This window comes from Mercenaria mercenaria, chromosome 10, assembly GCF_021730395.1.
Source record: "Mercenaria mercenaria strain notata chromosome 10, MADL_Memer_1, whole genome shotgun sequence".
Classification (NCBI taxonomy): Eukaryota; Metazoa; Mollusca; class Bivalvia; order Venerida; family Veneridae; genus Mercenaria; species Mercenaria mercenaria.
In genome coordinates, this window is record NC_069370.1 from 24,510,001 (window position 1) to 24,527,223 (window position 17,223).

Below are 17,223 nucleotides of genomic sequence, written 5' to 3' on the forward strand. Positions count from 1 at the left end.
CCAGTTTTAAACATTGCGTTTTTTTAAATGTTTGATTTGACATGTAGATTTAACTTTTATTAAAATGGTTTCGTGCTTTTTTTGTTTTGTGTTTGTTTTGAAATGACTGATGTCTAACACATACAAAAGAACTGAACATTTTATTTCCTAAAATAGTTTTGACTCACTGTGAACTTCTTGAATTTTCAGATGTGTTTCTATCATACCATGTTTTGATATATTACTCCACAATAATCCTTTCAGTATCATGACTATATAAAATATTTATTCATGTAGATTTTGTAGTTTTCAGGGTGACTACTGTTTTCTTAAAATGTTTGTTCTATTCTCATTTCTTGCTGATATTAATTTCTTGCAAAAGTTCAGTCATCTGAAACAGTACAAATGTATTGCCATTTTTCACGTATTGTTCAGGATGATCAGTAAATGGACTGGGGCCCACACATGCAAAAAAACCCTGACATGGATCTCTCACTAGTTGATTTTAATGCTTAGCTGGAGCTGAAAATGGAAAAAAAATCTTTAACTTCTTCTTATACCACTTAATGGTTTTCACTAAAATTTGTCCATAAAATCTATTCATTGACCTCCTATTGTTTCCAGCTTTTGTGCCTGGACCAAATTCAGGGCTGGCCACAGATGACAGCATTTTTGGTAGAAGTGCATAAGGAAAACATCTTCAAATGTACGAAGCATTTGCTAGTGATAAACTAACAAGTTTGTTCAAACCAGGGCACAGGGTCTATATAGGGCTCCCACATATATAGGGACCAAAATTAAATATGCCCTTGTTCCTGCATGTCCATAAGTTTAAATGTTTTGTCATGCATATCTCAAAACAAAAAGTACTTGACCTAAAGTCACCAAACATTGTAGGATTGTTATTCAGCATGTGAAGTTAGGCACATAGGATTTTGTCCGTGTTTTGGCCCTTGTCTTAATGAAAACTTAAAAGTTTGTGTCACATATATCTAATAAAGTATTTTATCTACAGTCATGTAAGCATATAGTATTATTATTCAGCATTTGACGTTGTGACCCTGGGGTTTTGCATGAGATTTCACTCAGACCACAGTTATGGCCCATGAGTTAGAAAAATATGCATTAAAAGCTTCAAAGTTTGGGTCACAGATATTTCAGAAAGTATTTGACATGGTGTCATAAAATGTTATAGTAATGTTCTGCATGAGAAGTTGTGCACTTGGGGTTTTATTTGGAATTTACCTTCCTCCTAGTGGCTGTCCCACCAGAATAAAAATCTTTGAAAATATTTATTTTTGCTCTTTCTGTTTGTTTTATCTCATGTTTGTTGTTCTCCATTTCTCCAGATACTTCACATGTAGTTTTAACTAGTGGTTCCTCAAGTTTGAATACACCAAATCCATTCACTTAAAGTTTGGGCCATATCTGAGGGGCAAATGTTGAATGTGTCTTAAAGGTGTAACTGTTTTTCATGGAATAAATTATTTACAGAAATACCTTTTTATTCCTTCCGGAATGGATCTGAGACCTTAATTGTAAGGACTAGACTATACTTTTAACTTATAGTTGTAATACATACAATAATGATAACAACTTTAAATGTTTTAGGATCAAGAAAATCTCGCAAGAGTAAGTACAGTTTAAAAAGCAAGAAGTTGTTAGCTAGTATAAATGTAATGGCTGGCCTGGAGTAATATTTTAAAAAGTTGTACTTTAAATTTCAATTTTATCACCTCAAAATCTTGGGGCTTAAATTTTTTTGTCTATTTGTTTTCAGCCATTTCAGTTAAAGGTGAAGGTAATACATTGGATAGGCAGTACTTTTGTCCACTCCATTTATTTTCAAACCCTAAAAAGATTTTCAGATAACTTGTCAAAATCAAAACCGTAGTGAGATAAAGTGCTGAACACAACTTTAGTCTTACAAGTTCAAGGTCAGGAGTATACAGTTTTAATCAAAAGTCAAATAGGCAGATATTCTATGTCTGCTTCTTGTCTTTTGAACTCTCAACTGTATTTGTTTTACTTGTCACATATTTCAGCAATAATGTGACAAGAGCAGAACACATCTTTGGGTGATGTCATTTGAAGGTCAATGTCATCTTTTTGTGCTATGACCGTATCAGTTCACACTTGTGTTGGAATGAAGTGACATAGGAAGACATTTTTTTTAGTTTTTTTTTGTTTTGTTTATTTAATCAATCTTTATTTTGTTTACTAATTAGTGTGGAAATGGAATATTTCTCCAGTTATTAGTTGCCAGTATATTGTAATGGCTGTAACAGTTGTGCTTCATCTATATTTTTGGCAGTCCCTTTCCACATTTGCTAGAGAAATTATAATGCTTATTTTAGTAAAACTTGTAGTTTGAAAACAAAATGCTAGTACCTCTGTCTCATTCAGGCTTCACTTGTTTGCATATTGTTACTGTCTTAGTATTACAGAAATACTTTACTCTAGCTTTTCTGAAATATTTCATGGGTGCATGTAATTGCTGCATTATTTGTGTGTTCATCATGTTTCTTTTATGGTGAGCAGTGGTAACATGTAAAGGATGGAGTCACATGTCTTTGACTTAGACAAAATAGCAGATTTGAAACTTGTTCACATTCTAGTATGTTTGTTTGTTACTTGTTTTACACTAAACAGGATCAGTATTTAGATGGACAAAATATCACAGATTCTTTCTTGAATCAGATCTAGATTGTTTGATTCTCAAATATACAGTTTTCCTTGTTCGGGCTGTAACTCAGCCATGGATTGAGGGTTTCTTAAATGACTTGGCACAATTGTTTGCCTCAATGAGACAGTCTGTCAGGCATAAGTAGTTGAAAGATCAAAAAGGTCACACTTAGGGGTCAAAGGTCAAAACTTGATGCAGTTTCTCTTGTCTGGGCTGTAACTTAGCCATGGATGGAGATGTTCTTAAATAACTTTGCAGAAATGTTTGTCACAATCAGTTCTATCCCCATCAAATAGTATCATAAATGTTAGTCATTTTGACAGCTGGCGGGCTCAACCTGTTGCCCACAGGCATCTAGTTGTAATTGTTAACTGATACAGATAGGTATAATGGTAAATTTCAGAGTACAAATGTTTCATTGTTTTAAGTAACAGCAGAAACAGCAAGTTTGTTTTATTCTATGAATCAGCACATATTGGATACACTGAAAAATGTTTGAAAAACACTTAACAATTTTGACAAAATAAAAGTACATTTAAACAAGTTATACCTTTGAGGTATGCTTGGATTCACAATCTTTGGATGAGGGTTAATGGGATGGGGCTAGATCTTACATATTTTACAAAGCTGCAGTCCACAATCAAGGTTGTTCAAACTGGGTCCCAGAGGTTGAATTTGGGTCCACACAGGTTTTGTATTTTTAAGGTAAAGATAATACATATAAATGGAAGTTTCATTTTTGTGGTGATTTAATTTCTTAGATTGACAAAACTATAAAATAAGTCCTGTACAAAGACAACTTAATTTTTTTTAAGGTTTTCAGCAAATAATTTTTACTATTTATGTTGGTTCCATTTTCAGGAGAATTACCAGTCTTAGTCCTTTGAAGACCTCTTTGGTTGTTGCCTCCTTTTTAAAAATTTTGTTTGTGTTACTAAACTGGCTAATTTCTATTTTAAGGGCCAATTGTTGCTAAGTTGTAGGTAAATTGATGAAAGAACAAGACTTATCCCCAATATCTGTTTATATTTCAGTTATATTCTGTTATATTTTAGAGTGTATGGGCGGCTTGTTCCTCTATGCTGCTTTTCCTGTTTGACTTTTGTTCTTGTCTTGTTTATGATATCATTAGAGATAGAAGCATCAGTTTCTATAGGCTCAGTTATGATTTGACTGTTGTGTGTTTTGCTTTAGTAAATAGAAAATAACACCAAGTTAAAGTGTAACAGATATTAAAATTGAATTATTAATCAAAGTTCCACAGGTTAAAAAGTGTTTATGTTACTGATTTCGTGAAAATCAAATACTAGTTAAATTAACTACAGATGTCAAGACAAAAAAAGACATTGTTGTTAACCAGTTATTATCACTTAAACAATTATCAGAGTATTTTCACTGAAGTAGCAGAGTGTTGTTAGCTCTACTATTTGGCTTGGCATTGGCAGTGGCATCACTGCTACTTTCAGCTTAAATTTTTATGACACCCACTGAAAATAATTTTTTTAAAAATTACATGTTTATTTGTCCAGTTTGTTTCCCGACTCGTTGTCAGAAAACAAAATGGCTACAGGGAGTGCCTGCTATTAAGTCTTGCATTTGTTATTCTTTGTAGTCAAGAATTTCTTTATATATTTTACCGCTTGACTGTACAATCTACAGTGTACTTTACAAAGAAGGTAGAATAGTTTATTTGAACATACATCCATTCATTGTAGAGAAAAGGCAGCTGGAATTGAAGGCTGGAGAAGAGAGAACCAAAGTTCGAGAAATGTTACTCCGAGGGATAAACTGCCATTTTAGATCACGTACATCACCGTATCTTGCGTCAGATATCACAAGATTCCCTGTACCAGATGACAAAGTGTCTTGGGACGTATGTATATCAATCTATATAGGTTTGATTAAACAAACTGAACAACCAGACATATAAGGGTAAATGGGACAGTTTCCTATATGTATATAGGGCAAACATTTTCCTATTATTAGTCCCCTACTGGTTGAAAACCAGTTTCGGGGACTATAGGAATGCGCTTTTTCGTCATTCCGTCTGTCCGTCCATCCGTCTGTCCGTCCGTCCGTCTGTCCGTCCGTCCGTCCGCAATTTCGTGTCCGGTCCATAACTCTGTCATCCACGAAGGGATTTTAATATTACTTGGCACAAATGTTCCCCATGATGAGACGACGTGTCATGCGCAAAACCCGGACCCCTAGCTCAAAGGTCAAGGTCACAATTGGAGGTCAAAGGTCAACAGGGCTTTTTTCCTGTCCGGTCCATAACTCTCCCATCCATGAAGGGATTTTAATATTACTTGGCATAAATGTTCCCCATGATGAGACGACGTGTCATGCGCAAAACCCGGACCCCTAGCTCAAAGGTCAAGGTCACAGTTGGAGGTCAAAGGTCAACAGGGCTTTTTTCCTGTCCGGTCCATAACTCTCCCATCCATGAAGAGATTTTAATATTACTTGGCACAAATGTTCCCCATGAAAAGACGACGTGTCATGCGCAAAACCTAGACACCTAGCTTAAAGGTCAAGGTCACAATTTGAGGTCAAAGGTCAACAAGGCTTTTTTCCTGTCCGGTCCGTAACTCTCCCATCTATGAAGGGATTTTAATATTAATTGGCACAAATGTACCTCATAATAAGACGATGTGTCATGCACAACTTTCAAACCCCTAGCTCAAAGGTCAAGGTCACACTTAGCAGTCAAATGTTAACATAGCATGAACAGGGTCTGTTTTGTGTCCGGTCCATAACTCTGACATTCATTAAGGAATTTTAATATCACTTAGCACAAGTGTTCCCCATGATGAGACGACGTGTCGTGCGCAAATCCCAGACCCCTAGCTCAAAGGTCAAGGTCACAATTGGGGGTCAAAGGTCAATAAGGTTTTTTCCCTGTCCGATCCAGAACTCTATCATCATCCATCAAGGGATTACAATATTACTTGGCATAAATGTTTCCCATGATGAGACGACGTGTCATGCACAACACCCAGTACCCTAGCTTAAAGGTCAAGGTCACACTTTGAGATCAAAGGTCAAGAGGATTTTTTTCCTGTCCGGTCTATAACTTTGTCATGCAAAGCAGGATTTAGATATCAGTTGGCACAAATATTCCCCTGGATGAGACAACATGTCATGCACAAGAACCAGGTCCCTAGGTCTAAGGTCAAGGTCATATTTAGAGGTCAAAGGTCAAATTCAAGAATGACTTTGTACGGAACATTTCTTCTTCATGCATGAAGGGATTTTGATGTAACTTGGACCAAATGTTCACCACCATGAGGCACCCTTGTTTTTAGAATTACATCCCTTTGTTGTTACTATAAATAGATTTTATTGTAACTTTTTTATTACTGGCGGTAGAGAAAAATCGAGACCACTTTTCTGTGGTACAGCATGCATGTTACATCCAATTTTTAGGTGTATTTTGACCTATCTCTACCTGGTAAAGAGTTTCTTGTGGACTTATATTATATAGATTTTTTTTTTTTTTTTTTTTTTTTTTTTTTTTTTAAAGATTAATTTCCCTTTGTTGTTACTATAAATAACTTACATGATAACATTTTTATAATCAGCCAAAAAAATTCAATATGAAAACAACTATAGGTTTTTATCTATATAAATTTTAATCCAAGTGTTTTGTTATAACATATTGTATATATAGTACAATATTGTTTATACATCATTGACAGATATCAGTTCATTATGTTATACTGCAGTAGAGAAAATTAGGTGCCTTCCAGTAGGGGACTTTGTATTGCATGGCAATACTTCATTCACTTGTTTTTATTGACTTTCAAGGGCAAATAATTCATGATCAAGCCTGGGTACCTATGATTTTTAGCCCACCATCATCAGATGGTGGGCTATTCAAATCACTCTGCGTCCGTGGTCCGTCATTCCGTCCGTCCGCCTGTTAACAATTTCTCGTTTTCGCATCTCCTCAGAAACTACTGGGGGGATTTTTACCAAACTTTGTCAGAATGATGTATTGGTACCCTAGTTGTGTCCCCCTGAAAATCAGACTGGTTCAACAATTTTTGAGTGAGTTATGGCCCTTTGTTTATTTTTATAATTTACATAGATTTATATAGGGAAAAACTTTGAAAATCTTCTTGTCCAAAACCACAGGGCCTAGGGCTTTGATATTTGGTATGAAGCATCATCTAGTGGTCCTCCACCAAGATGATTCAAATTATATCCCTGGGGTCAAATATGGCCCCGCCCCGGGGTCACATGGTTTATGTAGACTTATATAGGGAAATACTTTGAAAAACCTCTTGTCCAAAACCACAGGGCCTAGGGCTTTGATATTTGTTATGTAGCATCATCTCGTGGTTCTCTACCAAGTTTGTTCAAATTATGTCCCTAGGGTCAAATGTGGCCCTGCCCCGGGGGTCACATGGTTCATATAGACTTATATAGGGAAAAGCTTTTAAAATCTTCTTGTCAATAACCTACAGCATTCAAATTTGGACCACATGCATAGTTTTGAGTGGCAAAATGAACATTGAAATGAGTTGACCTTGATTTTGACCTGTGACCTACTTTCACATTTTTGAAGGTACAGGCTTCAAATTTGGTCCACATGCATAGTTTTATGTTCCGAAATGAAATTTGACCTTGATTTTGACCTAGTGACCTACTTTCACATTTCTCAAGCTACAGCCTTCAAATTTGGACCACATGCATAGTTTTGTGTACCGAAAAAACTTTGACCTTGATATTGACCTAGTGACCTACTTTCACATTTTTGAAGGTACAGTCTTCAGATTTGGACCACATGCATAGTTTTGTGTTTCGAAATGAAATTTGACCTTGACTTTGACCTAGTGACCTACTTTCACATTTCTCAAGCTACAGCCTTCAAATTTGGACCGCATGCATAGTTTTGTGTTACTAAATGAAATTTGACCTTGATTTTGACCTAGTGACCTACTTTCACATTTTTCAAGCTACAGCCTTCAAATTTGGACCACATGTATAGTTTTGTGTACTGAAAAAAACTTTGACCTTGACATTGACCCAGTGACCTATTTCACATTTCTCAAGCTACAGCCTTCAAATTTGGACCACATGCATAGTTTTGTGTACCGAAAAAAAACTTTGACCTTGACATTGACCTAGTGACCTGCTTTCACATTTCTCAAGCTACAGCCTTCAAATTTGGACCACATGCATAGTTTTGTGTACCGTAATGAACTTTGATCTTGAGATTGACCTAGTGACCTGCTTTCACATTTCTCAAGCTACAGGCTTCAAATTTGGACCACATGCATATTTTTGTGTTCTGAATTGAAATTTGACATTGATTTTTATCTAGTACCTTCTTTCACATTTCTCAAGCTGCAGCCTCCAAATTTGAAGCACATGCATAGTTTTGTATACTGAAATTAACTTTGACCTTGAAATTGATCTTGTGGCCTACTTTCACATTTCTCAAGCTACAGCTTTCAAATTTGGACCACATGCATGGACCGCATGCACAGTGATGTGTACTGAAATGAAATTTGACCTTGGTTTTGACCTTGAGCTAGTCTTGAAATTTGGAACAATCAAAAATGGCTCAATGGTGGGCACCAAGATCACTCTGTGATCTCTTGTTAATACATATTTCTGTTTTAAACTTGATTCTCAGTCAGTATACAAAGTTTAAGAAATTCTGCCCGTAGGAAAATTTTTGCCCTATATACATATTGGAAACTGTCCCATTTACCCTTAATTGAGCTTTTACTTAAACTAAGACAGTTTACCGATGAAATTTTTATTGGAACATATTGATTATACCTGTGTAAGACAGAGATGTTTGAGAGAGACATTCTGTCAGTATCTGTCCGGATGTGTTGTGATTCTATGAGCAGGATTTGTTGCTATCTGTTTTAGGTTGAGTACCCAGAATATTCTCCTAGTGCCTATACAGCCCCAGCACTTCTACAACATCCACCACCAGAATGGGCTGATGAGGATATATTTCATTTGTAAGTCTTATTATACTCCAGTCTAATGAGTTTTTGTGGTTATAATAGAATCAATCCTTAGTCTGTCGCAGTCTGAGAAATGTTTAGGTTATTTTAAGATGATGCAATACATTGCCACATTATACCCTGTAAGCCGAGGCAGATTTGAATGTTAAGTGTTCAAGCCTCCAAAATACTGGTAACTTGATCCCTTATAATCCTGTCTGACTAATCTGATCACCACTTACTACAACACTTATTAAAAGGGGTTGAGGGAAAAATGTATAAATATGTGAGACCTTTGTCCCACCCCACAAACTTCCAATTTTTTGTGGGGAGGAGGGGGTGTCATTTGTAGTTGCCTTTGTCCATCTGTCCAAACTTGTGTCGTGCATATCTCAAAAAAAAGTATCTGACCCAGAGTCATTAACCCACATGTGATCATTATTCAGCACAATAAGTTGCACACCTGGTATTTTAAATTAGATTACATACAGTCAGGCCAGAGTTATTGCCCTTGACTTAGTCAAAAACATGCATAAAAAGGGCCAAAATTTGTGTTGCATGTATCTCAAAAAGTATTTGACCCAAGATTAATAATCATTACAGGAATATTGTTCAGCATGTGAAGTTGTGTACCTGGTATTTTGTTAGAGATATCACTCAACCAGACCAGAGCTGTAGCCCTTGACTGAGTCAAAATATGCGTAAAAGGGCATAAAAGTTTGTGTCTCACATAATCTCCAAAAGTATTTGATCTAAGGACATGAAACATCATAGGAATATTATTCAGCATGTGAAGTTGTGCACCTGGGATTTGTTCAGGATTTTTATCTGTCAGACCAGAGTTATGGCTCTTGATTGTCAAAAATATGCATAAAGGGCATACAAGTTTAAGCCGCATGACTATCTCAAAATTTTTTTTTACTTAAAATCATAAAACATTAGGGGATTGTTACATAGAATGTGCATTTGCGCATATGATGTTCTGTTTGGGATTTCACTCAACCAGACCAGAGTTATGGTCCTTGACTTAGGGAAAAATACACCTAAAGTGCTTAAAGGTTTCTGTTGCATGTATCATAAAAATATTTTACCTCAAGTCATGAATCCATTTAGGAATATTATCCAGCATGTGAATTTGTGCACATAATTGTTTTATTATACGCCCAAAGGGATGTATTATGTAAAAAACCCAGTGTCCGTCCATCCAATAGCAATTTTGTGTCTGCTCTGTAGCAAACTCCTTGGAGGATTTCAAAGAAATGACACAAATGTTCACCACATCAAGACAACGTGCAGAGCGCATGTTCTGGATGGCTCCCTTCAAGGTCGTCACACTGAGGGATCAATAGTCATATGAGTGTGTTTTGTGTTGGCTCTGTAACTCTTGAACCCCTTGAAGGATCAAGAAACTTGGCACAAATGTGCACCACATCAAGAAAACATGCAGAGCGCATGTTCTCGATGTCTCGCTTCAAGTTCAAAGTCACACTTAGGGGTCATATGTCATCGCTCTGTAACTCTTGGTCCCCTTGAAGGATTTCGAAGAAACTTGACACAAATGTTCACCACATCGAGACAATGTGCAGAGTGCATGTTCTGGATGGCTAGCGATAAGGACAGGGTCAAACTTAGGGGTCAAAATTCATACCTTCAGGCATATATTGCTCTGCATTGTGGTTCTTTTGTTTCGCTTTGCAAGACCAGAGTTATGGCCCATGACTTAGTGAAAATATAAGTTTGTGTCCCATATATCTCAAAATGTACTTAACTTAGAGTGCTATAACATTAAGAGGATTGTTATATATCATGTGAAGCTATGCACCTGGTGATTTCTTTGGGATTTCACCCAGCTAGGCCAGAGTTATGGTCCTTCACTTAGTGAAAAAGTACACATAAAATGCTTACAAATTTGTGTTGCCTATATGTTAAAAGAATATTTTACCTAAAGTCATGAAACCATTTACAGTGACACATCAGATGTTTACTTTTTTCAGATAATCTGATTTTTTGAAGAAAAAAAAGATGACTTATTGTCATCACTTGATCGGCGTCAGTGTTGGCATTGCCTGGTTAAGTTTTATGTTTAGGTCAGCTTTTCTCTTAAACTATCAAAGTTATTGCTTTAAAACTTGCAACACTTGTTCATCTTTAATAGCCGACTATGTACAGCAAGAAACATAACTCCATCCTGCTTTTTGCAAGAGTTACGGCCCCTTTTGGACTTAGAAAATATCATTAAAACACACATGTAGGACAATATTTCTGTTATACAAAGACAAACAACCAGATGAGCATCTGCACCCACAAGGAGGTGCTCATGTTTTATTAGTTTTAGTTTTAGTTAAATTTCTTGATATGAATTTCCAAATCACTTCATTTTTCTGCTACAATATTTTTTCTATTTCCATTTTATTGTGTTTCTCAGTATTATTTCTTACTCAATCAACCCCATTCACTAAATATGCCACACTCAAAAATAACCCCATGTTTACAATGTCCTTTTGTTAGCGTCACCTTTCAGTATGAAGTGCTTAATGTGAGCTATTGTGATTACCCAGTACGCATTGTGCATATTCTGTCATCAACAGTTTGACTGTTAATGCTCTAGAAGTCACAGTTCTTGCCCAGTCTTAATGAAACTTTGTCAGAAAGTTGCCCTCAGTAAAATTCATTACTTGGTGAAAAACAAGTTCATTAGGTAAGTTAATAGGAAAACTTTGTTAACACTGTAGAGGGGACTAATTGTACTTAACTTCATAAATTATTGTCAGAATGTTTGTCTCTTTGAAATCTAGGTCAAGTTTAGGTAGTCACATGGATCATTGTAAATATTTCAATAAAGAAATTTTGTGTAGAATTCTTAATTGCACTCATTTAGCAATTTAAACCAATTTGGATGTATTGTTTTGTATTTAGGACACCACAACAACGTGCAAGCACTATTACTTCCTTCAACGGTGTTGATGGTGTGAATCAAGTCAACAGATTAAGTTTTCTTGGTGAATACGTTGTACAGGATGGATTACCACTGAACCCGAAAGGTCGCACAGGTCTGCAGAGTCGTGGTCTTCTAGGCAGATGGGGTCCCAACCATGCTGGGGATCCAGTTGTTACAAGGTAATGGTGCTGTCAGTGTTTTAACTGATTAACATAAAGACAAGGTAATGCAATGGAACTGCTACTAAACACTTATGTACTTCATATGTTGGCAAGGTGGTTAATGAAGTACTTGAATAATTACTAAATTATAGAAATGAAGAGATTAATTTTCCAGGTTATGTATAAAATTTTACAAAGTACCTAAACTTCATTCTGATATGACTAACAAAGCTTTAATCATCACAACAATATAATGTTGACGTCATGTCGACGTGATATTTAGCACCATGTATACATCTAGAAATAGAGCTTTCAAACTTGATCAAATGTTTTAGTTAATAGCATGTTTAAAACGAAATGTCACATTGAAGAACAGTTACTGTCTTGATTAATTTACACATATATTAAGTTATATTCACTTTGCAGAATAATTCGCCATCTTTTGTGCCCAAACTGAACTCTTCCGCAAGTCGTATTACCATTTCTTGTCCTGGCGTGCATAAACAAAGAGCGTGACGACCTAATAGTTGGCGCCATGCATGCGCGAAGAAACAGTTCTGTTATATTTGATCTAAATTTTACAATAAAATTCATATTAGAATCGAAATAATTTATAGCAAAACATTGTTTTATCAATATTTATACACTCGGGCGGTTATATGTCGTTCAAAATAATTCACTTGGGATGTGCCCTCGTGAAATTATTACGCCCGGCGTATAACCGCCCATGGTGTATAAATAGTGATAAAGCACTGTTTTACTATAAATTTTTTCTTAACTGAAGCAGTTGAGTATGCACAGGAAAGATATTTCTTGTGTTAATAGCAAAGTCAGATGAAATAATGAAGATGAAACTAGGTTTTATTTGCAACAAGTAGTTGAAGTATTTTAAATGTTGTCCACTAGCTGTCATGACATAAACAAGGCAAATTTCTTACATTTTCAAGATGGAAGAAATCAGCAGACGGCACTAAGGTGATGAAGGAGGGCAAGCCAGTGTTGGAGTTTGTAGCTGTGCTGCGTTCAGATAACCAGATGTGGGCTCTGCCAGGGGTATGTGTAGAGGGGCAGTCCTGATTTCTCAATCTGTTTTACCTCATTACCCTTTATTACAACCTTTAATATGAACAGGTGCATTAGAAACATAAAATTATAGGATATTTACTATGAACAGTAACTACTCAGTAATTACTTTAATCGCAGCCAAAGAAATCTTCACACATTTCTTTGACTGAATAATATAGGTCTTATAACTTCTGCGTTTATGTTGTTAAAATATGCCCTATTGCCAGTTTTTTTCTTACAACTAAATTTTGTTTGTGATTGTCAGAGTCAGTTATGATGGAGGAATTGTTTATTTTAGGCCATATTACCACTAGGGTCTAAACCAGCTGATCATTTGGAGGCTGATTTTACTGATGAAGCCTTAGGAAGACTGGGAGAGATGAGTGATGAGAAGACAATAAGGAAAAAACTGAAGAAATTATGGAAAAAGGGAGTGAAAGTATGTAGACTATTTGTGTTGTATTGTTACTGGATCATTCTAGGGGACATGAACCAGCTGGTAGTGTATGTGTAATTGAGTTTCACCAAACTTGTTTGGAAGAACTTACGTTTATAATTTTATCAAAATTGGTAAGAATGGTTGCACCTGACTGGCTTTGAGAACTGTCTTAGCTGAAAATCTTTAGGCAACAAACAACTGGAAGGATATTTGCTATAATGCTAGCATGGTCCTTTCTCAGATTTTTAAACTCACCTGAACCTGAGGTATGAGCCCCCATCACCGAAAATAGAAAAAAAAAAAAACCTTTTTCGTCTAATGATCTGCTTGGTGTCTGTTTGCCAAAGGTTTTGTGCTGGGAATATGTTGTTTTGTGCATAATTATTTGTCCGTCTTTTATGTGACTGATGGGTACGGAAGTCAAATTTATGTGAATGCCCTTAGTCAGTTCAAGATCCCTATCATGATTTTTTGTTTGTTTTCTCTTTGTAAAAATAGATAAAATTCATATATCACCTTTATGCTGCCATAGATATATGTAAATATAAAATCAATCTGTCCCTAGAAAATAATTCTATGAAATGTCTTTTAGGCCAGTCAGTTAAATATATTTTGTCTTGCTCGAATGAATATTTATAAATCAGAAGTTAATTGACTTTCATGAAAGATTTTAGAATTGTCAGGAGAGCGTGAAAGTGTAATATTTATTTTGTAGATATATGAAGGTTATGCTGATGACCCACGGAATACAGACAATGCTTGGCTTGAAACAACGGCTTTAAGTTACCATGATGAAGACGGATCAATATTTAATCAATGCAACCTACGTGTAAGACATCTTTTAAAGCATTTTTCTATAACGACATATGTTGTGAAATAATTTTATTTTGCTTACTTGAAATTTCTTAGTTTTTGGCTAAAATGACTGTTTTATATGAAGTTTTAAAGTTTTGGAATTCAAAGTTTAAAGATGAATAAATAAAATTTCTTTATATTCATCGGGATATGTTAAGGTGGATTGACACATCCATGAAATCTGCAAAAACATCCCCATGAATTTGTTTGTTTCACAGTGTTTATGTTGGGGAATTCAGTAATAATACAGTATTGAAACTCCAGTGTCAGTTGTGTTGTTGAGTTTTGGTACCATAAAATACAAAGTTACTGGTCCTGCTCTACTAAGTCCTCTACTGATGTGTAACTTATTGGGGAGTTAAGTCTGCCCAAAGTCTTGTTATACACAGTTTACCCTACAAGAGCTTCAGTATTGTAAGATATTTTTCTGCCCCCCTTCTAACAAGAAGAGATATATTGTTAAACAAATTTTAGTTTATCTGGACATAATTAGCCAGTTTTCTAATAGGCTGGCTGTAGGAATGGATGGAGACTTTTTATATAGAGGATATTACACAAGTGTCTTTTCATATTGAATTTATTTAACAAGTTGAATAAAATAATAAAATGCAAGGCTCAGAGGAACATTTTATCAATTTTATTCAACACGTTTAATAAATTTAATGTGGAAAGACACAAATATAATACTTTTTATCACATGTAAGCTTTTCCTGTTGAAACATCAAAATTTCTTCTTTCTTTACCTGTTATAGACCAAGTAAATTCACTGAAAGTCTCCTATGAATAAATGTCATTGTCAAAACTTTATTACACTAGTGTATTATCAAATTTATGTAATGGCTTTATTTCACTCCTGCGACATCAAACGTGATAATTTGTATTCTGCAAGGAAAATATAGTAGGTTTTGTAAAATATATTATAAAATTACCAGGGAAATGTGCATTAAGGAAAAGTACGGGAATTTTGCTGTATTTGAAATAATTGGTCCCATTGCAGAACTACCTGTTATATAATGAAATTTAAAGATTATAAAACCTTCTTGTTTTCTATTTACAGGCAGGTGAAAAGGCGGAGTTAGTAACCTGGTTGACTGGTTCACACAAAGTAACTTTGCATGGCTCACATTTGTATCTTGTAAAGCTGGCTGCAGAAAGACTCGGGGCTTATTTTTAAACATGGACACCTTAAATACTGCAAAACTCTTCAGACATATGGTCACTTTGCACAAAAATTGGAAAATTTGTTCTATAATTATGTCAGTTCAGTTATCCACCTTTTTGTGCCAAGGTGAAAATGTTTTATGTAATATAGGGTAAAACATTGACAGTTGAAGTGAACTGAAGCAACACGACACCATTTTTATATATAAACACAAATCAAAACGTAATAATTATGACCAAAGACATTGTTGTAGGCGACACACTGTGAAATCATTTATATTTGTAAGGGACTTATTTTCTTGGTTTAGCCGATCCATGAACTTAAATCCCAAGAAACAAGTAAAATTTCTGTTCATTCTATCCATAAATTCATATCCCCACAAAGTAACTGTTTTGTCAGAACCATGACATTTCATGCACATAAAATTAAATGATTTCACAGTATGTTGTGCTTAAAGTTGTATAAAAGTATCTGTGATATTGTCATGTCAGATATGCAGTTATGTTTAATGCAATGTAAGATATTCATTTAATTAATGTCATGTCAGATATGAAATTGTGTTTAATGTCAGGTCAGATATGAAATTATGTTTAATGTTCTGTCAGATATGAAATTGTGTTTAATGTCAAGTCAGATATGAAATTGTGTTTAATGTCAGGTCAGATATGAAATAATGTTTAATGTTCTGTCAGATATGAAATTGTGTTTAATGTCAGGTCAGATATGAAATTGTGTTTAATGTCAGGTCAGACATGAAATTATGTTTAATGTTCTGTCAGATATGAAATTGTGTTTAAATGTCAGGTCAGTTTTGAAATTGTGTTTAATGTCAGGTCAGATATGAAATTATGTTTAATGTTCTGCCAGATAGGACATTGTGTTTAATGTCAGGTCAGATATGAAATTGTGTTTAATGTCAGGTCAGATATGAAATTATGTTTAATGTTCTGTCAGATATGACATTGTGTTTAATGTCAGGTCAGATATGAAATTATGTTTAATCTTTAATGTCAGGTCAGATATGAAACTATGTTTAATGTTCTGTCAGATGTGAAATTATGTTTAATGTTATATCAGATATGCAATTATTTTTAGTGTCATGTCAGATATGCAGTTATATTTATAAAGTAATCTCTGATACATTCTTGTCAGATATGCAGTGAATTGTAATGTCATCTGTGATATTGTCATTTTAGATATAGGGTTGTATTTAATGTCATGTCAGATATGCATTTACTATGTATGTGTCATATCAGAAAGATGCAGTTTCATATAAAAAAATAAAATTAAAACATAATACATGAATCTCTTTGCTTTTCATATGTAACAGTTTAGCTTATCTGTACAAAATATAGTAATGTAGAGCTATCTTACCTGTGTGTAAGTGTCTGCGTCCCAATATGCAATGTTTCATTATCTCTGTGATTACTCAATGGATTTGCTTCAAACTAAAAAATACTTCCTAATTATAACCCTTATCGCACAAGGACCCCAATATTTGATGAATTATGACCCCTTTTATACAAAGAATGTTATATTAACGTGTTAATGCACTTTCACATTATAGCTGTTCTGACTAAATGAATTGACTGAAACTTAATTGTTCCACAGCATATGACACCTGACACCAATATTTCTTGGATTATGCCCCTTTTATTTATTTTCTTATGAATTTCTGGTAAATGTTTTGATTCATTTAATTATCCCCCCGCCGATGTAATCGGGAGGGGGGTATTGAAATGGTGTCCGTGTGTCCGTCTGCAGCCATTTCTCAGTTACTAGCAGGTAGAATTTCATGAAACTTGAAATAAACATGAACCAACATACTGCGATGATGCCCGTTAATTTTTTTTTTGATTGCAATTCCCTTGAGTTATTGCCTGATTAATGAAAAATCCACGCTGCAGCCATTCTGCTCAGTAAGCTGGTAGAATTTCATGACTTGAAATAACTATGACCACAACTT

The 17,223-nt window shown here is 34.9% G+C and overlaps 1 protein-coding gene across 1 annotated transcript in view; it reads left to right on the forward strand.

The window, feature by feature from the left end:
- Positions 1 to 16,556, forward strand: part of LOC123560878 (transient receptor potential cation channel subfamily M member-like 2) — an 84,012-nt gene extending 67,456 nt beyond the window's left edge. The window contains exons 30-37 of the mRNA XM_053516828.1: positions 1,591 to 1,611; positions 4,381 to 4,538; positions 8,558 to 8,652; positions 11,554 to 11,754; positions 12,684 to 12,789; positions 13,100 to 13,240; positions 13,956 to 14,069; positions 15,153 to 16,556. Of these exons, the coding sequence (XP_053372803.1) occupies positions 1,591 to 1,611; positions 4,381 to 4,538; positions 8,558 to 8,652; positions 11,554 to 11,754; positions 12,684 to 12,789; positions 13,100 to 13,240; positions 13,956 to 14,069; positions 15,153 to 15,269 (953 nt within the window). The 3' untranslated portion in view covers positions 15,270 to 16,556. The remainder of the gene's footprint in view (positions 1 to 1,590; positions 1,612 to 4,380; positions 4,539 to 8,557; positions 8,653 to 11,553; positions 11,755 to 12,683; positions 12,790 to 13,099; positions 13,241 to 13,955; positions 14,070 to 15,152) is intronic.
- Positions 16,557 to 17,223: the final 667 nt, after the last annotated feature.